Source organism: Blennius ocellaris, assembly GCF_963422515.1.
Source record: "Blennius ocellaris genome assembly, chromosome: 1".
NCBI lineage: Eukaryota > Metazoa > Chordata > Actinopteri > Blenniiformes > Blenniidae > Blennius > Blennius ocellaris.
In genome coordinates, this window is record NC_137650.1 from 37,245,986 (window position 1) to 37,270,985 (window position 25,000).

A 25,000-nucleotide genomic window follows, 5' to 3' on the forward strand; every position below is an offset into this window, starting at 1 on the left:
AGGTTTAGGGTTAGGGTCAGGTTTAGGGTTAGGGTCAGGGTCAGGTTTAGGGTCAGGGTCAGGTTTAGGGTTAGGGTTAGGGTTAGGTTTAGGGTTAGGGTTAGGGTTAGGTTTAGGGTCAGGGTCAGTGACCCTAACTGACTGGAGGGAAACGCCTCCACAGGGTTAATCTCAGAATTACACCATGTAGAAGATCAAAGCCATCAATACACACAAGTTAGAAAGACGTTTCTCACACAGGATGAACTAATGAGCTGCAGCTTTAAGAGCTGCCCTGCAGGTTTTCCAGGTCTGATGCTCGTCATCAGGAAGCAGACCCTCAGACGTGTTTCAACAACTAGTTTGTATTAGTGGGACATCAAACTACTATTACTGGAGACCTGATATGACATCATCTGGTTTGGACCTGTTCACAATGGTTCATGTTTCTAAGTATCTGCACCAGTGTGTTTAGAGTACCTTGTAGGTTTAAACTCCTGGACACATGAACCACTGAGAAGTTTCAGTCTCTTCTGGAACCATGGTTCTTGATGTGAGGCAGTCTGATCACACCCTGGTGGAACTGGTTCTCCTGTCCCCATTAGAACCATGAAGACTGGTTCAGAACAGGAAGTGTTTTCCTTCTGCTCTTTCTTCCAGGATGTCGTCGAGGTTCTACCGTCACTTCATCATCAGTCACATGGTCGCTGTGGAAACGATCCTCCATGTAGAAACTAAACGTTTCAACCTCAAGCACTGACCTTGGAGATGAAGGGGATGTGGATCCTGGTGTAGGGCTTGATGAGCTTGATGAGGACTTGAGTTCTAATGTTGCGCAGGAGCTCTGGAACACAGGAAGACTCAGTGAGCAGAGCAGGTTAGCAATGGCCGACAGGAAGGGGCGCCACAGTGAGCAGAGCAGGTTAGCAATGGCCGACAGGAAGGGGCGCCACAGTGAGCAGAGCAGGTTAGCAATGGCCGACAGGAAGTGGCGCCACAGTGAGCAGAGCAGGTTAGCAATGGCCGACAGGAAGAGGCGCCACAGTGAGCAGAGCAGGTTAGCAATGGCCGACAGGAAGTGGCGCCACAGTGAGCAGAGCAGGTTAGCAATGGCCGACAGGAAGTGGCGCCACAGTGAGCAGAGCAGGTTAGCAATGGCCGACAGGAAGCGGCGCCACAGTGAGCAGAGCAGGTTAGCAATGGCCGACAGGAAGCGGCGCCACAGTGAGCAGAGCAGGTTAGCAATGGCCGACAGGAAGTGGCACCACAGTGAGCAGAGCAGGTTAGCAATGGCCGACAGGAAGTGGTGCCACAGTGAGCAGAGCAGGTTAGCAATGGCCGACAGGAAGTGGCGCCACAGTGAGCAGAGCAGGTTAGCAATGGCCGACAGGAAGTGGCACCACAGTGAGCAGAGCAGGTTAGCAATGGCCGACAGGAAGTGGCGCCACAGTGAGCAGAGCAGGTTAGTAATGGCCGACAGGAAGTGGCGCCACAGTGAGCAGAGCAGGTTAGCAATGGCCGACAGGAAGTGGCGCCACAGTGAGCAGAGCAGGTTAGTAATGGCCGACAGGAAGTGGCGCCACAGTGAGCAGAGCAGGTTAGTAATGGCCGACAGGAAGCGGCGCCACAGTGAGCAGAGCAGGTTAGTAATGGCCGACAGGAAGCGGCGCCAGGCTCGCCACTCACCCTCGATGTGCTCCCTGATGAAGGGGTCGTCCATGATGTTACTGTGGTTCGTCTTCAGGATCTTCTCGAACTCGGTGATGTCGTTGTTCTGGTAGGCGCTGCAGGAGGAAGCAGCCAGACGTTAGAAACGTGAGCAGCGGGAAGACTTCCTGGTTCCACACAGAGTTCCTCCTGCAGGGAACCGTCCAATCCACTGCAGTCATGTGACTGTGCTCCAGCTGTGCTGATGATGTGGGAACAGAAGGAGTGAAGGAGGAAACAGAAGCTCAGGAAGTCTTCAGAAGTGTGTTTCCCTCACGGTGGGGGAACTGAGAGTCGGTCATGACTGTTGATGTCCCACTGGACAAAGAAAAGCTTCTTTCTTTAAACTGTCTGTGTAAACGTGGCCTTCAACATGCAGGAAGGGTTCTGTGAGGAACCGGGCAGGAGAACCCTGCGGTCCAGTCTGAACCCCTAAAGCCTGTCAAGTAGTAGCGAGCTCCAGACATGAACCTTGAACCTTGAACACACGTACCTCACTAGGTTGGTCATGGCCAGGATCTCGGGGTCGTTCTTATAGGGTTTGGCCTTTGAAGAGAACAAAGAGAAGCTTTAGCCCGACGTTCCCCAGGACAGGCAGCAGGTCGCTGGTTCCCTACCTCCTGAGAGTCGAAGGGGTTGATCCCAGACTTCATCAGCATGTTGGCCAGGACCAGGTACTTCAGGCACGTCGTCCTCCTCGGGCTCCCGGACTCGTCGTAGTTCTTGAAGGCCTCAAAGAAATCCGTGTGAGCCTTTTCAAACTCGCCCTCCCTCAGATGCATCTTCCCGCCACACTCTGAAAGCAGACACTGGTTCTCACTGCCATTCCAGGCCCTTCCAGACCCCCCTTCCAGGCCCTTCCAGACCCTTCCAGGCCCTCCCCGACCCTTCCATGCCCTCCCAGGCCCTTCTAGACCCTTCCAGGCCCTCCCAGACCCTCCTTCCATGCCCCTCCAGGCCCTCCTTCCAGGCCCCTCCAGGCCCTCCCAGGTCCTCCCAGACCCTCCTTCCAGGCCCCTCCAGACCTTCCCAGACCCTCCTTCCAGGCCCTTCCAGACCCTCCTTCCAGGCCCTCCCAGGCCCTTCTAGACCCTTCCAGGCCCTCCCAGACCCTCCTTCCAGGCCCCTCCAGGCCCTCCCAGACCCTCCTCCCAGGCCCCTCCAGACCCTCCCAGACCCTCCTTCCAGGCCCCTCCAGGCCCTCCCAGACCCTCCCAGACCCTCCTTCCAGGCCCCTCCAGGCCCCTCCAGGCCCCTCCAGGCCCTCCCAGACCCTCCTTCCAGGCCCCTCCAGGCCGTCCCAGACCCTCCAGACCCTCCCAGGCCCCTCCAGGCCCTCCCAGACCCTCCCAGACCCTCCCAGACCCTCCCAGGCCCTCCTTCCAGGCCCCTCCAGGCCCTCCCTACCTCTGATGACGCCCATGATGAGCGGGTGAGGTATGGCCGACTTGATGTGCAGCGACTGCTCGTACAAGGCCTTGAGCTTCTTGTTGTTCTTCTGGGCCGTGTACATCTGGATCTCCAGGGCGTAGATCTCCAGCAGCTGGGTTCCTTTCTTCAGGTCGTCTTCCCCGTCGTCCGTCTGCACAAGCAAGGCAGCAAACACGTGTCGTGGTAGAGTGGAACCAGAGCGGTGGAACCAGAGCGGTGGAACCAGAGCGGTGGAACCAGAGCAGTGGAACCAGAGGGGTGGAACCAGAGCGGTGGAACCAGAATGGTGGAACCAGAGCGGTGGAACCAGAGCAGTGGAACCAGAATGGTGGAACCAGAGCAGTGGAACCAGAGCGGTGGAACCAGAGCGGTGGAACCAGAGCAGTGGAACCAGAGCAGTGGAACCAGAGCAGTGGAACCAGAGCAGTGGAACCAGAATGGTGGAACCAGAGCAGTGGAACCAGAATGGTGGAACCAGAGCAGTGGAACCAGAGCGGTGGAACCAGAGGGGTGGAACCAGAGCGGTGGAACCAGAGGAGTGGAACCAGAATGGTGGAACCAGAGCAGTGGAACCAGAGCGGTGGAACCGGAATGGTGGAACCAGAGCGGTGGAACCAGAGCAGTGGAACCAGAGCAGTGGAACCGGAATGGTGGAACCAGAGCGGTGGAACCAGAGCAGTGGAACCAGAGCGGTGGAACCAGAGCGGTGGAACCAGAGCAGTGGAACCAGAATGGTGGAACCAGAGCAGTGGAACCAGAGCGGTGGAACCAGAGGGGTGGAACCAGAGCGGTGGAACCAGAGCAGTGGAACCAGAATGGTGGAACCAGAGCAGTGGAACCAGAGCAGTGGAACCGGAATGGTGGAACCAGAGCGGTGGAACCAGAGCAGTGGAACCAGAGCAGTGGAACCAGAGCAGTGGAACCGGAATGGTGGAACCAGAGCGGTGGAACCAGAGCAGTGGAACCAGAGCAGTGGAACCGGAATGGTGGAACCAGAATGGTGGAACCAGAGCGGTGGAACCAGAGCGGTGGAACCAGAGCAGTGGAACCAGAGCAGTGGAACCAGAGCGGTGGAACCAGAATGGTGGAACCAGAGCAGGACGTACCTGGCAGGACTGGTGCAGCTGGCGCAGGATCTTCTGGAGCTTTCCGTACTCCTCCCTCTCCAGGTACAGTTTCCCCAACTGAACAACAACACAGGATTCACCTCCTCCTCCTCCTCCTCCTCCTCCTCCACCTCCTCCTCCACCTCCACCTCCACCTCCTCCTCCTCCTCCTCCTCCTCCTCCTCCTCCTCCTCCTCCTCCTCCTCCTCCACCTCCTCCTCCTCCTCTTCTTCTAGTCACACCCTGGAAATGTTCAATAACCAACCTTTGTGTTGGTTTTAAACCAAAGTCGGTCGTTCTTCGCGTCCTTCAAAGCCTCGAGCGTTGTTTCATAGAACTCCTGTAACAAGTCCATCTGGGAACAACAACAACAACAACAACGACATAAACAAGCGGTGCGTCACAAGTTCATCTCAGGATCTGATTGTTGTAAACAGGAATCATTGTTTCAATCTTCATTTAACCAAATGTCTCGTTTTGTCTCCTGGTGAAAAACAATCTCAGCTTCAAATCAAGTTCACAGTAAACATGTTGACAAACACAGAATGCTCAGTAAACATGTTGACAAACACAGAATGCTCAGTAAACATGTTGACAAACACAGAATGCTCAGTAAACATGTTGACAAACACAGAATGCTCAGTAAACATGTTGACAAACACAGAATGCTCAGTAAACATGTTGACAAACACAGAATGCTCAGTAAACATGTTGACAAACACAGAATGCTCAGTAAACATGTTGACAAACACAGAATGCTCAGTAAACGTCTAAACATGCAGAATAAACGTTGACAAGCTGCAGCCAAACTTTTAACATCGTTCTTTAACACATGATCAGAATTTTCTCTGAACGACGAGATCACAGATCCTTTTATGTTTATTTTGTTGTTCGAAGCAGTGCATGCTGGGAACATCATCTGACTCATTCTAATAATAATAATAATAATAATCACGTCCCCATTGCCCATTCCCCTGCTTCTAAACACAGACGGAGAGACGGAGACGGAGAGACAGAGACGGGGAGACAGAGACACAGAGATGGAGAGACAGAGACACAGAGACGGAGAGACAGAGACACAGAGACGGAGAGACAGAGACACAGAGACGGAGAGACAGAGACACAGAGACGGAGAGACAGAGACACAGAGATGGAGAGACAGAGACACAGAGACGGAGAGACAGAGACGGAGAGACGGAGAGACAGAGACGGAGAGACAGAGACACAGAGATGGAGAGACAGAGACACAGAGACGGAGAGACAGAGACACAGAGACGGAGAGACAGAGACACAGAGACGGAGAGACAGAGACGGAGAGACAGAGACACAGAGATGGAGAGACAGAGACACAGAGACGGAGAGACAGAGATGGAGAGACAGAGACACAGAGACGGAGAGACAGAGACACAGAGACGGAGAGACAGAGACAAAGAGACACAGCGACAGAGACAGAGAGACACAGACACTGAGAGACGGAGACAGAGACACAGAGAGACGTTCTCCACCCAGCTGAATCATCCACATATATCAGACATCAGAAGGACATGTCTCAGGTATCAGAAGGACAAACATGAATGGTTTAAGAAAAGTTTCTCACAATTTCCATCCACACCTGTTTGGACGTAGAGATATAGTCCAAGATGGAGTTGATGGACTTCTCAGAGTAGTTCCTGGTGACGGCGCTCCTGATGTAGGTGAGCAGCTGCTTGTAGCGGTTCATCATCTCCGGGAAGTTGGTCTGCAAGTCCAGAGGGGGCAGCATGAACACTGAGGAACCGTGACCTCTGACCTGTTATACTGACCTCTGACCTGTTATACTGACCTCTGACCTGTTATACTGACCTCTCACTAACTGATCTCTCACTAACTGACCTCTCACTAACTGACCTCTCACTAAGTTGGTCTGCAAGTCCAGAGGTGGCAGCATGAACACTGAGGAACCGTGACCTCTGACCTGTAACAGTGACCTCTCACCAACAGACCCCTCACTAACAGACCCCTCACTAACAGACCTCTCACCAACAGACCCCTCACTAACAGACCTCTCACTAACAGTGATCTCACTAACAGTGATCTCACTAACAGACCTCTCACTAACAGACCTCTCACTAACAGACCTCTCACTAACAGTGATCTCACTAACAGACCTCTCACTAACAGTGATCTCACTAACAGTGATCTCACTAACAGACCTCTCACTAACAGACCTCTCACTAACAGACCTCTCACTAACAGTGATCTCACTAACAGACCTCTCACTAACAGTGATCTCACTAACAGTGATCTCACTAACAGACCTCTCACTAACAGACCTCTCACTAACAGTGATCTCACAAACAGTGATCTCACAAACAGACCTCTCACTAGCAGTGATCTCACTAACAGACCTCTCACTAACAGACCTCTCACTAACAGACCTCTCACTAACAGTGATCTCACTAACAGACCTCTCACTAACAGACCTCTCACTAACAGACCTCTCACTAACAGACCTCTCACTAACAGACCTCACTAACAGACCTCTCACTAACAGACCTCCCACTAACAGACCTCCCACTAACAGACCTCCCACTAACAGACCCCTCACTAACAGAGCCCTCACTAACAGAGCCCTCACTAACAGAGCCCTCACTAACAGTGACCTCTCACTAACAGTGATCTCACCAACAGACCTCTCACTAACAGTGATCTCACTAACAGACCTCTCACTAACAGTGATCTCACTAACAGACCACTCACTAGCAGTGATCTCACTAACAGACCTCTCACTAACAGTGATTTCACTAACAGACCTCTCACTAACAGTGATCTCACTAGCAGTGATCTCACAAACAGACCTCTCACTAGCAGTGATCTCACTAACAGACCTCTCACTAGCAGTGATCTCACTAACAGACCTCTCACTAGCAGTGATCTCACTAGCAGTGATCTCACTAACAGTGATCTCACTAACAGACCTCTCACTAACAGTGATCTCACTAACAGACCTCTCACTAGCAGTGATCTCACTAACAGACCTCTCACTAACAGTGATCTCACTAGCAGTGATCTCACTAACAGACCTCTTACTAACAGTGATCTCACTAACAGACCTCTCACTAACAGTGATCTCACTAACAGACCTCTCACTAGCAGTGATCTCACTAACAGACCCCTCACTAACAGACCTCTCGCTAACAGTGATCTCACTAACAGACCTTTCACTAACAGACCTCTCACTAGCAGTGATCTCACTAACAGTGATCTCACTAACAGACCTCTCACTAACAGACCTCTCACTAACAGACCTCTCACTAGCAGTGATCTCCCTAACAGACCTCTCACTAGCAGTGATCTCACTAACAGACCACTCACTAACAGTGATCTCACTAGCAGTGATCTCACTAACAGACCTCTCACTAACAGTGATCTCACTAACAGACCTCTCACTAGCAGTGATCTCACTAACAGACCTCTCACTAGCAGTGATCTCACTAACAGACCTCTCACTAACAGTGATCTCACTAACAGACCTCTCACTAGCAGTGATCTCACTAACAGACCTCTCACTAACAGTGATCTCACTAACAGACCTCTCACTAGCAGTGATCTCACTAACAGCCCTCTCACTAACAGTGATCTCACTAACAGACCTCTCACTAGCAGTGATCTCACTAACAGACCTCTCACTAACAGACCTCTCACTAACAGTGATCTCACTAACAGACCTCTCACTAACAGTGATCTCACTAACAGACCTCTCACTAACAGACCACTCACTAACAGACCTCTCACTAACAGACCACTCACTAACAGTGATCTCACTAACAGACCACTCACTAACAGTGATCTCACTAACAGTGATCTCACTAACAGACCTCTCACTAGCAGTGATCTCACTAACAGACCTCTCACTAACAGTGATCTCACTAACAGTGATCTCACTAACAGACCTCTCACTAGCAGTGATCTCACTAACAGACCTCTCACTAACAGTGATCTCACTAACAGACCTCTCACTAACAGTGATCTCACTAACAGACCTCTCACTAGCAGACCCCTCACTAGCAGTGATCTCACTAACAGACCTCTCACTAGCAGTGATCTCACTAACAGACCTCTCACTAGCAGACCTCTCACTAACAGACCTATCACCTGAGCAGTTATCTCACTAACAGACCTCTCACTAACAGACCTCTCACTAACAGACCTCTCACTAGCAGTGATCTCACTAACAGACCTATCACCTGAGCGGTTGCGTCACAACTTACCAGCTTAAAGTTGATTTTAATCATCTGTTTAAGTGCTTTGAATCCCCATTCGCCTTTCTCTCCTTCCAGCTCCAGAACCTGGGAGACAAGACTGCTGGTGAGATGATGGAGGTGGAGGAGGAGGAGGAGCGGAGGGAGGGGAGGAGAGAGAGGAGGAGCAGGAGGAGGAGGAGAGGGAGAAGAGGAGGATGAGGAGGAGGAGAGGGAGGAGGAGCAGCAGCAGGAGGTGGAGAAGGAGCAGCAGCAGCAGGAGGAGGTGGGAGAGGACGTGGAGGAGGAGGAGCAGCAGCAGGAGGAGTAGGAGGAGCCGGAGGAGGTGGGAGAGGACGTGGAGGAGGAGGAGCAGCAGCAGGAGTAGGAGGAGCCGGAGGAGCAGGAGGAGAGGGAGCAGAAGGAGGAGGAGCAGCAGCAGGAGCAGGAGGAGAGGGAGCAGAAGGAGGAGGAGCAGGAGCAGGAGGAGGAAGAGGAGCGGCAGCAGGAGCAGGAGGAGAGGGAGCAGGAGCAGGAGGAGGAAGAGGAGCAGCAGCAGGAGCAGGAGGAGAGGGAGCAGGAGCAGGAGGAGGAAGAGGAGCAGCAGCAGGAGCAGGAGGAGAGGGAGCAGAAGGAGGAGGAGCAGGAGCAGGAGGAGGAAGAGGAGCAGCAGCAGGAGCAGGAGGAGAGGGAGCAGCAGGAGGAGGAGGAGGAGGAGCAGCAGCAGCAGGAGGAGGAGGAGGAGCAGCAGCAGCAGGAGCAGGAGGAGAGGGAGCAGCAGGAGGAGGAGGAGGAGGAGCAGCAGCAGCAGGAGCAGGAGGAGGAGGAGGAGGGCGCCACCTTCTGGAAGCTGCTGAGCGCTGCTTTGGGATCGTCCTCCTTCAGGGCCTTGGAGTTGTAGTACTGGTTCTCCAGGTCCACGTTGGGCTCCGAGTTGCTGTCCTCCGAATATTCCTGGTTAAAGAAACCAAACAAGGTCACGTGACCCGCAACATGGAGGCGGAACGAGCGACGTGGAGCGGCGCTCCAGCTGTTTCTGCTGCATTAGCATCACTTAGCTACACCCGTTAGCACCACTTAGCTACACCCGTTAGCGGCACTGAGCTACACACGTTAGCGGCACTGAGCTACACACGTTAGCGGCACTTAGCTGCACACGTTAGCTGCACTGAGCTACACCCGTTAGCATCACTTAGCTCCGAGCCGCTAGCCGCTCCAGCAGCACGAGCTCCAGTAGCCCGCGCCGCACGCGGGCTACCGACCGTGTTTACCGGACACCGAGCGCCGGTCGGCCGCGGGGCGGCTGGACCTAAAGCGCGGTGAGCAGGCCAGTAGGCGAGCGTGATGCAGGCGGGCTAGCTCCGGCGGCTAACGGCGGAGGGCTAGCTCCGGCGGCTAACGGCGGGGGGCTAGGTCCGGCTAGCCCGGACCGCCGCCCCCGCGCCGCTCCGCAGACCAACAGCCGGTTTGGACACACAAAAGGCGGCTGCAGAGCAAATACCAGGTCGTAGTCCTCCTCGTCGTCGCACATGAAGTCGTCCTCCATGTCAGACATCTTGGTGCGGCAGTGCGGAGGAGAGAGAGGCAGCCCGGCCTGTGCCGTGTGGTGCAGCGGGGAGGCGGTGACTCCGGGCGGCCAAAAGCAGCGACGCGCCTCCGCCTATAGATGGCGCTGTGGGACCGCGTCTGGTCCTCATAGCGCGTCACTGCAGGGATCCGCGTGGTGGAGCTGCTCTTCCTCCTCTTCCTCCTGCATGGTGGAGCCCCTCTTCCTCCTCTTCCTCTTGCATGGTGGAGCTGCTCTTCCTCCTCTTCCTCCTGCATGGTGGAGCTCCTCTTCCTCCTCTTCCTCCTGCATGGTGGAGCCCCTCTTCCTCCTCTTCCTCCTGCATGGTGGAGCTGCTCTTCCTCCTCTTCCTCCTGCATGGTGGAGCTGCTCTTCCTCCTCTTCCTCCTGCATGGTGGAGCCCCTCTTCCTCCTCTTCCTCCTGCATGGTGGAGCTCCTCTTCCTCCTCTTCCTCCTGCATGGTGGAGCTGCTCTTCCTCCTCTTCCTCCTGCATGGTGGAGCTGCTCTTCCTCCTCTTCCTCCTGCATGGTGGAGCTCCTCTTCCTCCTGCATGGTGGAGCCCCTCTTCCTCCTCTTCCTCCTGCATGGTGGAGCTGCTCTTCCTCCTCTTCCTCCTGCATGGTGGAGCTGCTCTTCCTCCTCTTCCTCCTGCATGGTGGAGCTCCTCTTCCTCCTCTTCCTCCTGCATGGTGGAGCTGCTCTTCCTCCTCTTCCTCCTGCATGGTGGAGCTCCTCTTCCTCCTGCATGGTGGAGCTCCTCTTCCTCCTGCATGGTGGAGCTGCTCTTCCCCCTCTTCCTCCTGCATGGTGGAGCTGCTCTTCCTCCTCTTCCTCCTGCATGGTGGAGCTCCTCTTCCTCCTCTTCCTCCTGCATGGTGGAGCTCCTCTTCCTCCTCTTCCTCCTGCATGGTGGAGCTCCTCTTCCTCCTGCATGGTGGAGCCCCTCTTCCTCCTCTTCCTCCTGCATGGTGGAGCTCCTCTTCCTCCTCTTCCTCCTGCATGGTGGAGCTCCTCTTCCTCCTCTTCCTCCTGCATGGTGGAGCTGCCCTTCCTCCTGCATGGTGGAGCTGCTCTTCCTCCTCTTCCTCCTGCATGGTGGAGCTCCTCTTCCTCCTCTTCCTCCTGCATGGTGGAGCTGCCCTTCCTCCTGCATGGTGGAGCTGCTCTTCCTCCTCTTCCTCCTGCATGGTGGAGCCCCTCTTCCTCCTCTTCCTCCTGCATGGTGGAGCTCCTCTTCCTCCTCTTCCTCCTGCATGGTGGAGCTGCTCTTCCTCCTCTTCCTCCTGCATGGTGGAGCTGTTCTTCCTCCTCTTCCTCCTGCATGGTGGAGCTGCTCTTCCTCCTCTTCCTCCTACATGGTGGAGCTGCTCTTCATCCTTGGTTAACTAGTGACTAGAAACTCTTCTCTTCGTTAACTAGTCAGTCTTTCGGGTGGAGCTGTGCAGCATGAACCTTCAGCTCCACCCTCAACTGGAGGAAGGAGTTCAGGAGGTGCTGGTCAATGTTTGAATCCTTTTCTCTCCATGATCCTTCCTCACCTCCACCCTCCACTCTCCTCTCTCCACCCTCTACCTTCCACCCTCCTCCCTCCACCCTCATCCTCCACCCTCCATCCTCCACCAGATGAATGTATGTCAATGTGAGCAAAGCAGCAGTTGTTGAGGTGAGATTCCAGTGAGTCACGTTCGTGTGTGTGTGTGTGTGTGTGTGTGTGTGTGTGTGTGTGTGTGTGTGTGTGTGTGTGTGTGTGTGTGTGTGTGTGTAGTGGGGGGGTTCCGTGACTCCTCCAGCCACACAGAGAGAACATTGGCAGCCTCTCTCCTCCCTCCCTCCCTCCTCCCCCCTTTCTTCTGCAATATAATGCTTCATGTTCACACTGACAGTGTTGCTGCATTTTTTATGACGTCTTGAGAGCAGCTGACCTGTGTGTGTGTGTGTGTGTGTGTGTGTGTGTGTGTGTGTGTGTGTGTGTGTGTGTGTGTGTGTGTGTGTGTGTGTGTGTGTGTGTGTGTGTGTGTGTGTGTGTGTGTGTGTGTGTGTGTACACGCACGGTTGGAGCAGCGATGAAGTGTGGACACATGGACACATGGACATGTGGACACTGACTCATCCTGATTTATCATCACAGCCTTTAGAAAACATGTAGAAAGTTCCTGGTGGATCTCATTTGTTCTTTATGACACTGACCTTGTTTCTTCAACACTTCTGGGGGGGGAGGGGGGGGGGCATGAAACAACCACTGTTCTTATAAGGCAAAGCAGAGACAGACAGGAGGACAGGAAGACAGGACAGGAGGACGGACAGACAGGAGGACAGGAGGACAGACAGACAGGAGGACAGGACAGGAGGACAGACAGACAGGAGGACAGACAGACAGGAAGACAGACGGACAGGAGGACGGACAGACAGGAAGACAGACGGACAGGAGGACAGACAGACAGGAGGACAGACAGACAGGAGGACAGGACAGGAGGACAGACAGACAGGAGGACAGGACAGGAGGACAGACAGACAGGAGGACAGGACTCCCCTGTCCATATTAAAGTTCACATGTAAACAATAGAAGCAGCAAATATAAAATAATATAATGTGTGGTCAAAGACCCTCGACTGTGGATTGGAGGGGGGGTGTTGGGGAGGGGGGGGTGTGTTGGGGAGGAGGGGGTGTGTTGGGGAGGGGGTGTGTTGGGGAGGGGGTGTGTTGGGGAGGGGGGGTGTGTTGGGGAGGGGGGGGGGGGTGTTGGGGAGGGGGTGTGTTGGGGAGGGGGGGTGTGTTGGGGAGGGGGGGGTGTTGGGGAGAGGGGGGGTGTTGGGGAGGGGGGTGTGTGTTGGGGAGGGGGGGGGTGTTGGGGAGGGGGGGGGGGGTGTTAGGTGTGGGGGGTATTAGACCCTGATTTCTGTGGTTCAGTCGACATCCAGATAATAACATTCATAACACACACACACACACACACACACACACACACACACACACACACACACACACACACACACACACACACACACACACACACACACACACACACACACACACACACACACACACACACACACACCAGAGCCTGAAAATTACAGCTTAACATGCAAGCGTTGAGCAGATGGATTACCTAATGACTGTTGTGTACAGTGCTGCCCCCCCCCCCCCCCCCCCACACACACACACACACACACACACACACACACACACACACACACACACACACACACACCCCTCAGGTCTGGCTTTCATTTACTTTATGTCTTAACAGACACCAGCTGGACTGATGGAGGCTGCAGGTGGAGGAGGACGGAGACATGCTGTCTTCTCTGCACTTGCCTTTTGGGGGGGGGGGGGTGATGGGGGGTGAGTGGGGGTTTAATGGGGGGGTCCTCACTTTCAGGTCTGTTCCACTTTGGCCTTGGCTCACTGGTTATGTAACCATCAGGTTGTCAGCAGAGGACGACTGTCTTCATGGTGACATCATGTGATGATGTCACCATGAAGACAGTCGTCCAGCGAGACGCTCCGCCTCCTGACCTCTACCTGGACTCTGGACTCTACCTGGACTCTAGCTGGACTCTACCTGACCTCTACCTGGACTCTGGACTCTACCTGGACTCTAGCTGGACTCTGGACTCTACCTGGACTCTGGACTCTACCTGACCTCTACCTGGACTCTGGACTCTACCTGGACTCTACCTGGACTCTGGACTCTACCTGGACTCTGGACTCTACCTGACCTCTACCTGGACTCTGGACTCTACCTGGACTCTACCTGGACTCTGGACTCTACCTGGACTCTACCTGGACTCTGGACTCTACCTGGACTCTGGACTCTACCTGACCTCTACCTGGACTCTGGACTCTACCTGGACTCTACCTGGACTCTGGACTCTACCTGGACTCTGGACTCTACCTGACCTCTACCTGGACTCTGGACTCTACCTGGACTCTGGACTCTACCTGACCTCTACCTGGACTCTGGACTCTAGCTGGACTCTGGACTCTACCTGGACTCTGGACTCCTCCTCTGACAGCCGATCAGATGGTTCCCAGAGAATCTAATCAATGTGATCAATGAGACCAGGAGAACCGGACCATGGTGCATCAGGGACCCGCAGTGGGATTTGAACCAGCAAACCTGTAACGCCAGGTCAGCTGCTCCCTCCTGCTGGGTTCTGTGGGGGTTTCTACCTTCTCCCTCTGGACGCCTGTGGCTCTGGTGGTCCCAGTGGTTCTGGTGGTCCCAGTGGTTCTGGTGGTCCCAGTGGTTCTGGTGGTTCTGGTGGTCCCAGTGGTTCCGGTGGTGCTGGTGGTCCCAGTGGTTCTGGTGGTTCTGGTGGTTCCGGTGGTTCCAGTCGGTTCCAGAGCAGAACATGTAAAACCAACTTGTGTTCCCACTTTGCTTCAATGTAATCTGGTTCTTCACATGTGAGGAACTTCTGCTCTTGATCGGTCCGCTTCAGGTCGTCTGTCCAGCTCTGGATGTCTTCCATGGACCTGAGAGAGGACAAGGGTTTTACCAGGTGACCTGTGTCCAGGACAGTGAACTGTGAGGTGAGTGTCCTCCAGGGGTGAGCGTCCTCCAGAGGTGAGTGTCCTCCAGGGGTCAGCGTCCTCCAGAGGGTCAGTGTCCTCCAGAGGGTCAGCGTCCTCCAGAGGGTCAGCGTCCTCCAGAGGTGAGTGTCCTCCAGGGGTGAGCGTCCTCCAGAGGTGAGCGTCCTCCAGAGGGTCAGTGTCCTCCGGAGGTGAGTGTCCTCCAGAGGGTCAGCGTCCTCCAGAGGTCAGTGTCCTCCAGAGGGTCAGCGTCCTCCAGAGGGTCAGCGTCCTCCAGAGGGTCAGCGTCCTCCAGAGGGTCAGCGTCCTCCAGAGGTCAGTGTCCTCCAGAGGGTCAGTGTCCTCCAGAGGTCAGTGTCCTCCAGAGGGTCAGCGTCCTCCAGAGGTGAGCGTCCTCCAGAGGGTCAGTGTCCTCCAGAGGGTCAGCGTCCTCCAGAGGGTCAGTGTCCTCCAGAGGTGAGCGTCCTCCAGAGGGTCAGTGTCCTCCAGAGGTCAGTGTCCTCCAGAGGGTCAGCGTCCTCCAGAGGGTCAGTGTCCTCCAGAGGTGAGCGTCCTCCAGAGGGTCAGTGTCCTCCGGAGGTGAGTGTCCTCCAGAGGTGTCCAGTAGTCCTGGAGGGTGGTCCCACAGCCCTGGCTGGTCCCCGGGTCCAGATTGAAAGCAGACGTGTTGGACGTGGTTCTGGGAGTTCCTACTGTTCACCGTTGATTTACAAGATGAGATATGGAAATCTCTCACGCAACTCCAGATCGGCTGAGTGGAAGCACATTGAGCAGCCGGCTGGGGGACGACTCGTCTCCAAGTCCTCCAGCCGCTCGTCTGCTCAGGAACTCCGTCTCCTGCTAATGGAAAGAACATGGCAGGAAGGCAGGATGCTGGGGGGACGGCGGGACTCGTCCAAGAGACGTTCACGGTCAACACTGAACAAAGTGTTTTATCACGGGAATAAACAATAGAGAAGTTCCAACATGATGTAGGACGTCCTGCTGGGATTTACAGTCGTGATGCCTTACAAGTGTGTTGACCACACTTTACATACAATTACTTAACGTCCCACAACGAATGTCCCTACATGTAGTTCTACAATACGAAGTCAAACACCTGAAGACGTCCCGTCGCCAGTGAGTCAAACTCATTTCATCAAAAGCCGTTATTTAAATATTATTACCACATGAAAGCTCGTCTGCTCAAACACCCTGAAGCTTGTCCATCAGGACAAACCACAGTGTCTCCATCAGGACAAACCACAGTGTCTCTATCACAGTGTCTCCATCAGGACAAACCACAGTGTCTCTATCACAGTGTCTCCATCAGGACAAACCACAGTGTCTCTATCAGGACAAACCACAGTGTCTCCATCAGGACAAACCACAGTGTCTCTATCACAGTGTCTCTATCAGGACAAACCACAGTGTCTCTATCACAGTGTCTCTATCAGGACAAACCACAGTGTCTCCATCAGGACAAACCACAGTGTCTCTATCACAGTGTCTCTATCAGGACAAACCACAGTGTCTCCATCAGGACAAACCACAGTGTCTCCATCAGGACAGCTCTTCTTCTTCATTGTCTCACGACCGGCGGTAGAAACGCTTGTTGAGCTCCACCAGACCAAACAGACGATGAGAACCTCATGGTGAGACGTTGAGCAGCAGGATGAGAACCTCATGGTGTGATGTTGAGCAGCAGGATGAGAACCTCATGGTGTGACGTTGAGCAGCAGGATGAGAACCTCATGGTGAGACATTGAGCAGCAGGATGAGAACCTCATGGTGTGACGTTGAGCAGCAGGATGAGAACTCGTTGAGCTTGTTGCTCGGCAGAACGACGCTAATTGAACGTCTCACTGCTTTTATGAGAACAACAGATGTTGCAGGTAAACAGAAACACATGGAGGCTTGTTGTGTTCCAGCAGCACGGACACACACACACACACACACACACACACACACACACCCTATCAGGACCCCCCCCCCCCCCCCCCCCCCAAAGTGATGACGGGACACTTTAATGAAGCACTGAGACACTGTGACCTTTGACCCCGTCAGAGTAACGTCCAGCAGAGGAAGAAAAGGTGGGCGGAGTTAAACGAAGCAGGTTCCAGGAGCGTTGCCGTGGCGACACATTACTCCTCTTTGGACTGGGGGAGTTTCTGCAAGTACTTTTGTCAGAAGATAACGACATTGTAAAATGAAGTAAAGTACCTTTCCTCACAGAGTCTGTCTCCAGGCAGGAACGTCTAACTGTTTTGAAAGGAACAGACAGAACCACTGACACGTCAGGCTTTGATCTCCTCAGCAGCTTCGTCAGGCTTTCATCTCATCAGCAGCTTCTCCACGTCATCGCAGCTCAGCCGTCGTCCAAACAAGTCAAAGTCACATAGTTTCCTGCTGAGTTCTTCTCTATGACCTCACAATACGAGTCTGCCAGAAAAAGAACCATATTCCAAACTGCTGTCAGGTTGTGAGAAGAGCAGGAAGATGAAAGGCCCAACGTGGTTCAAGATAACATGAATAAAAAGAGTTAATGAAAGAAAAACTGTTCAGAGGATGAAGATTTTTCTCACATCGACGTCTTGATTAATCCAAATATCGACTCTGATTCACACCAGAGAAGAAGAAGAGTTGGTGTTGAGCTGAACTCCTCTAGGAACCGACAGCCGTCACCAGAACACCGGGTTCTACCAGAACACCGGGTTCTACCAGAACAAGTTCTTATCAGAACACCAGGTTCTACCAGAACAAGTTCTGGTGGTGGTGGTGGTGGTGGACTGGTGGTGGTGGTGGACTGGTGGTGGTGGTGGTGGTGGTGGTGGTGGACTGGTGGTGGTGGTGGACTGGTGGTGGTGGTGGTGGTGGTGGTGGACTGGTGGAGGTCTGGACACTGCTCAGTTCCAGACCTCCACCAGTCATGAGGCTTCGTCTCAGGAGATCCTCAATTATGGTGGAATTTAGAAACGCTGAAACTATAGAACCAAGAATAGACTGACTTTAGAGATGATTGTCCATCTCACTGGAAGAGACAGAGACACAGAGAGAGAGAGACAGAGACAGACACAGAGACACAGAGAGACAGAGACACTCTTCCCTCCAGGAATGCTGAGAGCAGTAATAGTGGAAACTCACTGTTTTATCACTGCCAGAGATTTATTTTATTTAGTGCTGAGCAGATTGATGGAGGAGCAGAGGGGTGGAGGAGAGGGATGGAAGAGAGTGATGGAGGAGCAGAGGGGTGGAGGAGAGGGATGGAAGAGAGTGATGGAGGAGCAGAGGGGTGGAGCAGAGTGATGGAGCAGAGACATGAGCTTTGGGGACACGACTAACACCTGGCTGAAGGAGGAAGACGATGCAGGACCAAGGTCCTCTCCAGCAGACCCACACTAGAGGCCCGGGTCCTTCAGGACCTTCACCCTGCAGACTCCCGGGGGTTGGGGGTCCTTCAGGACCTCCACCCTGCAGACTCCCGGGGGTGGGGGTCCTTCAGGACCTCCACCCTGCAGACTCCCGGGGGTTGAGACCTGCAGCCAAATACAACAGAATCACTGGGTTTGGGACAGTCTGTCTTCCTCCAGATCTGTAAGTCTGATCGTCTGTTGTTGGACATTTCAAAGGCAGTGCTCAGGACTCAGGTGTCCCCCCTCGTCCTCCCACATGGACGACCTGTCCCAGGTCCTGAGCATCGTCTGCAGGAAGACACTGTCCAACTGGAAAAAGTACTGTTTTACAGGAAGTGAGTGAAAATATCTCTCATGTTGGACAAGATGACTGGTGAAGATGAAAGGATGAGAGTCGTCCTCTGGAGCAGTCTGAGGTGACGGAGGGGACAGATGACTGACACCTAATAGACCAGGTCTTTACGACCTGCTGCAGCCAGAAGAGTGTCCCGGAGCACCGGGGGGCGTCACCAGGGGGCGTCATTAGGGCCCATATAAACTTTTGAAGTAGGGAGTCCCAGGGAAGGCAGGTATGTAAGGCAATAAACCGGGTCTTTAAATACAAACACCCAAAGTGAAGGATGCGTGAGCCGACATGAAGATGACAGTGAAGGCCTCTGCTGGATGGAACCTGCCAGCGTAACTTACTGCTTCCACGTCCTGCTGCAGACGGACGGAGCTGAAGATCTGCTTTGAAGTGGCTCTTCTCTGCTTTGAAGTGGCTCTTCTCTCTCCGGTTAGTAAATCCTGAACAACTGTGTGCAGCCGAGTCAAAGCCACTAATTAATGGTGACATTTGGAATGATGGGAGCTCCGTCATTACAGGAAGTACTCCGTCAGCCATTAAAGTAAACGTGAGTCACTATAAGGTGTAACATGCAAAGCGCCAGAGCGATTTAGTGGAAAACACAGAAAGGGGCTGGAGTCAGTTCTGCCAGTGAGAAGGGTGTGCATGCAGCTGTAGTGAGAGTAGTTGGGCAGCGTGGAGCTGGTGGTGGGTGGAGGTCCACTGCTCCGTCTCATGTCTGCAGGCGAGCAGCAGCAGGAAGCAGCATCTGGGCCAGAGAGCCGACTGGCTGGGAGCTAATTGCTCTCCAGTGAGGTCAGCAGGAGGCATTGATCTAAGAAGAGCGCCGCGGCGGCAAGGAGCAGGAGGAGGAGGACGCGCCGCTGCCCCGCTGCTGCGCTGGGGTTGTTTTACTGCTGCAGCTTCACATCTCAACTTCTCAAATCAAACTGTGGCTGAAGGAAGCGGCTGTCGTCACATGTAAGTCTTTAAATACCTTCGTATTTCATTGTTGTTGTTTAAAGCATGTAAAGCACTTTGTGCTACATGATGTATAAACATTGCTTTATGAAGTTTGATTTGATAAAACAAACTGTCCATACATGTAAGACGTGTTTGTGAGTGACTGAATAAATGTACCAGACATTGATCTGAACAGAACTTGAAGTTGTTTTACATTTATAGTTTATAAAATGTGAGACTAAGTATTGTGTGATTATTGTAATTCATTATATTTAAATTTTTTCCTTTCTTGAGTGACGTCCTGCTGAACCTTTCTGGACGGACTGTCGTGTTGCTGGTGGGACTTCAGGCTCCAGACGATGAGGTGGAGGTGGAGGTGGTGCGCCGCCACTGACGACTGAGGTGGTGGAGGAGGTGGAGGTGGTGCGCCACCACTGAGGACTGAGGTGGTGGAGGAGGTGGAGGTGGTGCGCCACCACTGAGGACTGAGGTGGTGGAGGAGGTGGAGGTGGTGCGCCACCACTGAGGACGAGGCTCCATCACGTCCCACGGTGATCCAGCTTCTTCTGGCATCGCTCTCCTGCCAACCGGTCCTCCTCCACAGGGTCCCGCCAGGAATCCCTGCAAAGCAGCCAGGGGCCAGGGCCCGGGGGTCAGAGGTCAGGGGTTGTGGGCCCGGGGGTCAGAGGTCAGGGGTTGTGGGCCCGGGGGTCACGGGCTGAGAGAGTGCACAGATCTCTAACTGGCATTTCAGCATGTGGCTCATTGATCCCCACTGCTTTCTATTATAATGCGCCAATGGACGCGGACCTGGAACCTTCAGAACCTGTGGTCTGGACTCTACCTGCACGCCGTCTTCCTGCTGGGCGGCGTGGTCGTGGTCGACACTGACTGCAGTCCAGAGCGACTGGCCGCCATCATGAACTGCTCCAAGCACGAGCGCCACACCAGCAACTCCGACTACATGGAGGGAGGAGACGTCCGCATCCGACAGCTGTTCAGCCGCACGCAGTGGTTCCTCGCCATCGACGACTCGGGGAACATCAACGGGACTTCAGACCCCACCAACTGCCACAGTGAGTCTCTGCTGGTCCCACTGGCTGGACACCAGTCCTCTGTAGGGGACTGGTCCCCTTTCAGGCTGGACACCAGTCCTCTGTAGGGGACCGGTCCTCTTTCAGGCTGGACACCAGTCCTCTGTAGGGGACTGGTCCTCTTTCAGGCTGGACACCAGTCCTCTGTAGGGGACCGGTCCTCTTTCAGGCTGGACACCAGTCCTCTGTAGGGGACTGGTCCTCTTTCAGGCTGGACTAGGGGACTGGTCCCCTTTCAGGCTGGACTAGGGGACTGGTCCCCTTTCAGGCTGGACACCAGTCCTCTGTAGGGGACGGAGGGTTTCCCTCTCAGTTCCTCCAATATGTGGAACATGAGCTCTTTTCCTGAACGTGACATCGTCTGGATGTGGTCATGACTGTAGAGTCTGATCAATGACTGTAGAGTCTGATCAATGACTGTAGAGTCTGATCAATGACTGTAGAGTCTGATCAAAGACTGGAGTCGGTCTGATCAAAGACTGTAGAGTCTGATCAATGACTGTAGAGTCTGATCAATGACTGTAGAGTCTGATCAATGACTGTAGAGTCTGATCAATGACTGGAGAGTCTGATCAAAGACTGGAGTCGGTCTGATCAAAGACTGTAGAGTCTGATCAATGACTGTAGAGTCTGATCAATGACTGGAGAGTCTGATCAATGACTGTAGAGTCTGATCAATGACTGGAGAGTCTGATCAAAGACTGGAGTCGGTCTGATCAAAGACTGTAGAGTCTGATCAATGACTGGAGAGTCTGATCAATGACTGGAGAGTCTGATCAAAGACTGTAGAGTCTGATCAAAGACTGGAGAGTCTGATCAATGACTGGAGAGTCTGATCAATGACTGGAGAGTCTGATCAATGACTGGAGTCGGTCTGATCAGACAGTCTGACTGTAGTGAAGGGAAGCAGGTGGAGGTTTGGGCTGATTGTAAAACTCAGGCTGAAGGAAGTGAAGAAAACCTCCTGGACTCCGTCAGGAAGTTTTGAGTTCAGAGAAACTCTAGAATCTCAAGAATCACAATGACAAACAAATAGAAAACATTTTTATAATATGAGAAGATAAATGATGAATCCATGAGAAACAACTCAAACAAGCCAGATGTCTTGGATGGAGAATAATTAGTTTACAGAGACAGAGACAGACAGACAGACAGACAGACAGACAGACAGACAGACAGACAGACAGACAGACAGACAGACAGACAGACAGACATGTCACCCCGATGGTCACTCTGAGGCTCTGACTTGTCAGACAGTTGTTTTCGGTCCCGGTGAGCTTGTTTCCAGTAGTTATCGTTTCCTCCTATCTGACGCTGCAGCTGGAATGTTGGCTGGAAGGCGAGACGCCTCGCAGAAAAAGACGCTTGTGCAACAACTGGCAATGAAAGACAGAAGAAGAGAAACGCCCACATGCGGCTGGCCGTCGCACGCGAGCAGCACAAACACCAGTTCTACCAACAACCCTTGATGAGCAGCTCCGCCAGATGCATGTGTAATAAATCAGTGATTCCCTGTCTGGTGGACGAGGGCTCCTGAGGGACGAGGCCTCCTGAGGGACGGCTCTCATGGAGGCTTTTCTTTTTATACAATCAGAAGAACAACAAAAAGCACCCAGAGTATAAAAAGAAAAAGCAGAAACCAAAACAAGAAACTTGAAGCCGCCTAATTCTTGGCTTCAACATTCCTCTTGTGTCTCGAACCAAAATCCAGACTTTCCTTCAGTGAAGTCCTGTGAAGCCAACAAGTGTTTTGTCTCTGCAGTGGATTTAGAGGATCGATTGGAGGAAGATTGAAAGTGTCAGTCCTGGCCTGCGTTTAACTGCTCGTCAGCTCCGCCTTCTGGGAAAACAACTAATAAACGCTTTATTGTTTCACCGAGCAACTGGCTGAACATTGATGGCGAGTTTAACAAAATCAACATTATTTCTTTAATGAGCCACAACAAACCAACATGTGACATCTGATATCACAAAACATCAACCGCTGCTGAATCTGGTTGTTTGCAGAGTTTAGTCAATAGTTTAGCCTGACATAGTTACTCTTACACTTAAATTACTCTGAAATGTAATGCTGTAAAGAACCTTGTGACACACGTGTGTAAAATCTGCTATATAAATAGTTCTATTCTCTTCTTTCCTAAATATCTTGGCCTCGTCTTCACCAGTGAATGGAAACAAAAAGCACAGCAGCATTTGGAGAAAACAGAAATGAGGGATTTCAACAAAAATCAGTTCATAAATCCAGTAAAGTTGTTCAAGCTGACGCCAGTCGAAGCATCAACATGAAGACTCAGCCGCTCATTCATGTGTTCATGCAGAACATTTAGAATAATCCGAGACTGGAAAAGTGAGAAGCACCAGCATGAGACCGACCGAGAAAAGAAAACGAGGCTATTTAAAACGAGTAAACAGTGAAATATCAAGTGCCACCAGGACACAAACAACATTCCACCGTTGGGATTCTGCCATCTGGTAGTGATCTGGTGAACGTGAGCCGAGCTGCTCTACGTCGCTCTGACGAGCTCTAATGGAGCTCTAATGGAGCTCTTCCCCTTCTTCCCTTTCTTTTTCTTCCCCTTCTTCTCTTTCTTCCCCTTCTTCTCTTTCATCCCTTTCTTCTCTTTCTTCCCCTTCTTCTCTTTCATCCCTTTCTTCTCTTTCTTCCCTTTCTTCTCTTTCTTCCCTTTCTTCTCTTTCTTTTCTTTCTTCCCTTTCTTCTCTTTCTTCCCTTTCTTCTCTTTCTCTCCTTTGTTCTCTTTCTTCCCTTTGTTCTCTTTCTTCCCTTTGTTCTCTTTCTTCCCTTTGTTCTCTTTCTTTCCTTTCTTCTCTTTCTTCCCTTTCTCTACTTTGTTCTCTTTCTTCCCTTTCTTCTCTTTCTTCCCTTTCTACTCTTTCTTCTCTTTCTTCCCTTTCTTCTCTTTATTGCCTTTCTTCTCTTTCTTCCCTTTCTACCCTTTCTTCTCTTTCTTCCCTTTCTTCTCTTTCTTCCCTTTGTTCTCTTTCTTCTCTTTGTTCTCGTTCTTCCCTTTGTTCTCTTTCTTCCCTTTTATCCCTTTCTACCCTTTGTTCTCTTTCTTCCCTTTGTTCTCTTTCTCTCCTTTCTTCTCTTTCTTCTCCTTCTTCTCTTTCTTCCCTTTCTTCTCTTTCTTCCCTTTCTTCTCTTTCTTCCCTTTCTTCTCTTTCTTCTCCCAGAGGAATTCCTGCACAATCTGTCCACAACTCTTAGAGTCACTGACGGCAGGAAGAGCTGAAGTGTGAAGGTTTGACAGAAGCTTCACATTCTGTCAATTCTTCGGATTCTGTCAATTTAACAACTTAACAGAAATGATAAACAAAACATATCGTCTCTACAAAATCCTCCCTAATATTCAGTGTAGGAAACATTTTGCTCTAAATACTTTAATGTTCATAGGAGTTGCTGCAGCCTGCATCGCCGGCTTTTCTCTTATATGACAACAAGTTCAGCCTTTTGACGTGTTTTTAAAGCTTCAAGTCTTCAGACAATAAATAACGTTTTTAAATCTTCAAGTTTTCAGACAATAAATAAATAAAGTTTTTAAAGCTTCAAGTTTTCAGACAATAAATAAATAAAGTTTTTAAAGCTTCAAGTCTTCAGACAATAAATTAATTAAGTTTTTAAAGCTTCAAGTATTCAGACAATAAATTACTTAAGTTTTTAAAGCTTCAAGTATTCAGACAATAAATTACTTAAGTTTTTAAAGCTTCAAGTCTTCAGACAATAAATTAATTAAGTTTTTAAAGCTTCAAGTCTTCAGACAATAAATTACTTAAGTTTTTAAAGCTTCAAGTCTTCAGACAATAAATGAATTAAGTGTTTAAAGCTTCCTGGGTAACGTAAGACAAGAAGTCGTGCTGCTCGTGTCCACAGATTTGAAGGGCATGTCTAAAGTGTGGGGTGCAAAGCTTTAAGCAAGGAGGCCATTTTGTCCGTCCCGGGGGGGACATCTGATCCGTCTCCCACATGTGCAGTGGGACAGGCTGCGGTTTGTCTCGCGGCCACCCAGGACAGCTGATGAGTCAGCAGAGCCTCGTCTCTGTCCCTCATGAAGACAGACGCCGAGTGCAGTGAGGACCGGAGGGACGGACGGGCGCAGACAGGGTCTTACCCGCCCTGTTGTACGTCTCACTTGTCTCTCTTTTGGACTGCCTGGCAGGTATCCTGGAGATCAGGACGGTGTCTGAGGGGGGGGTGCTGGCCATCAAGGGGGTGAAGAGCCAGTATTACATCTCCATGAACAAGGCTGGACAGCTGCAAGGCAAGGTAGGGCTGCGGGGAGACGCGTGTGGTTCAAGGCTCAGGAGGAGATCGTTGAACTTGATTCGTCCATCAAATGATGGGACATGAAATGAATGTTGTTTACAGAAATGTCTTTCCCCTGCAGAGGATCTACAACGAAAACTGCAACTTCAAGGAGGTTTTCCTAGAAAACTACTTCAACGCTTATTCCTCCGCTAGATGGACTAAAAACGGCAAAGAAATGTTCATTGCCTTGTCTCAGAAGGGGAGGACACTGAGAGGGAAGAAGACCAGGAGGGAGCATGTGGCATCTCACTTCATCCCCATGAAGTGCAGGGAGGAAGACCAGAGAGTGGACTGACACCAGAGACACACTAGAGAGACACCTGGGAGACACCAGGGAGACACCAGAGAGTGGAC

At 52.1% G+C, this 25,000-nt stretch overlaps 2 protein-coding genes across 3 annotated transcripts in view; one reads left to right on the forward strand and one right to left on the reverse strand.

Moving 5' to 3' along the window:
* The window catches only part of cops2 (COP9 signalosome subunit 2), a 14,095-nt gene extending 3,959 nt beyond the window's left edge, over positions 1-10,136 (reverse strand). The window contains exons 1-11 of one of the 2 annotated variants that reach the window (XM_080495958.1): positions 9,945-10,136; positions 9,284-9,397; positions 8,474-8,551; positions 5,836-5,961; positions 4,489-4,578; positions 4,224-4,301; positions 3,094-3,268; positions 2,304-2,482; positions 2,180-2,232; positions 1,666-1,763; positions 740-823 (exon numbers count right to left, since the gene is read on the reverse strand). In XM_080495958.1, the coding sequence (XP_080352084.1) occupies positions 740-823; positions 1,666-1,763; positions 2,180-2,232; positions 2,304-2,482; positions 3,094-3,268; positions 4,224-4,301; positions 4,489-4,578; positions 5,836-5,961; positions 8,474-8,551; positions 9,284-9,397; positions 9,945-9,998 (1,129 nt within the window). In that variant the 5' untranslated portion in view covers positions 9,999-10,136. Of the gene's footprint in view, positions 1-739; positions 824-1,665; positions 1,764-2,179; positions 2,233-2,303; positions 2,483-3,093; positions 3,269-4,223; positions 4,302-4,488; positions 4,579-5,820; positions 5,962-8,473; positions 8,552-9,283; positions 9,398-9,944 lie in introns of both variants that reach the window. The other variant, XM_080495957.1, reaches the window with a different exon arrangement.
* Positions 10,137-18,380: 8,244 nt separating this feature from the next.
* On the forward strand, positions 18,381-24,941 carry fgf7 (fibroblast growth factor 7; the record flags this gene model as incomplete). Its single annotated transcript, XM_080498906.1, has 5 exons — positions 18,381-18,715; positions 19,011-19,246; positions 19,523-20,304; positions 24,498-24,604; positions 24,726-24,941. The coding sequence occupies exons 3-5, from the start codon at positions 20,019-20,021 to the stop codon at positions 24,939-24,941; spliced, it is 609 nt and encodes a 202-aa protein (XP_080355032.1). The 5' UTR covers positions 18,381-18,715; positions 19,011-19,246; positions 19,523-20,018.
* Positions 24,942-25,000: the final 59 nt, after the last annotated feature.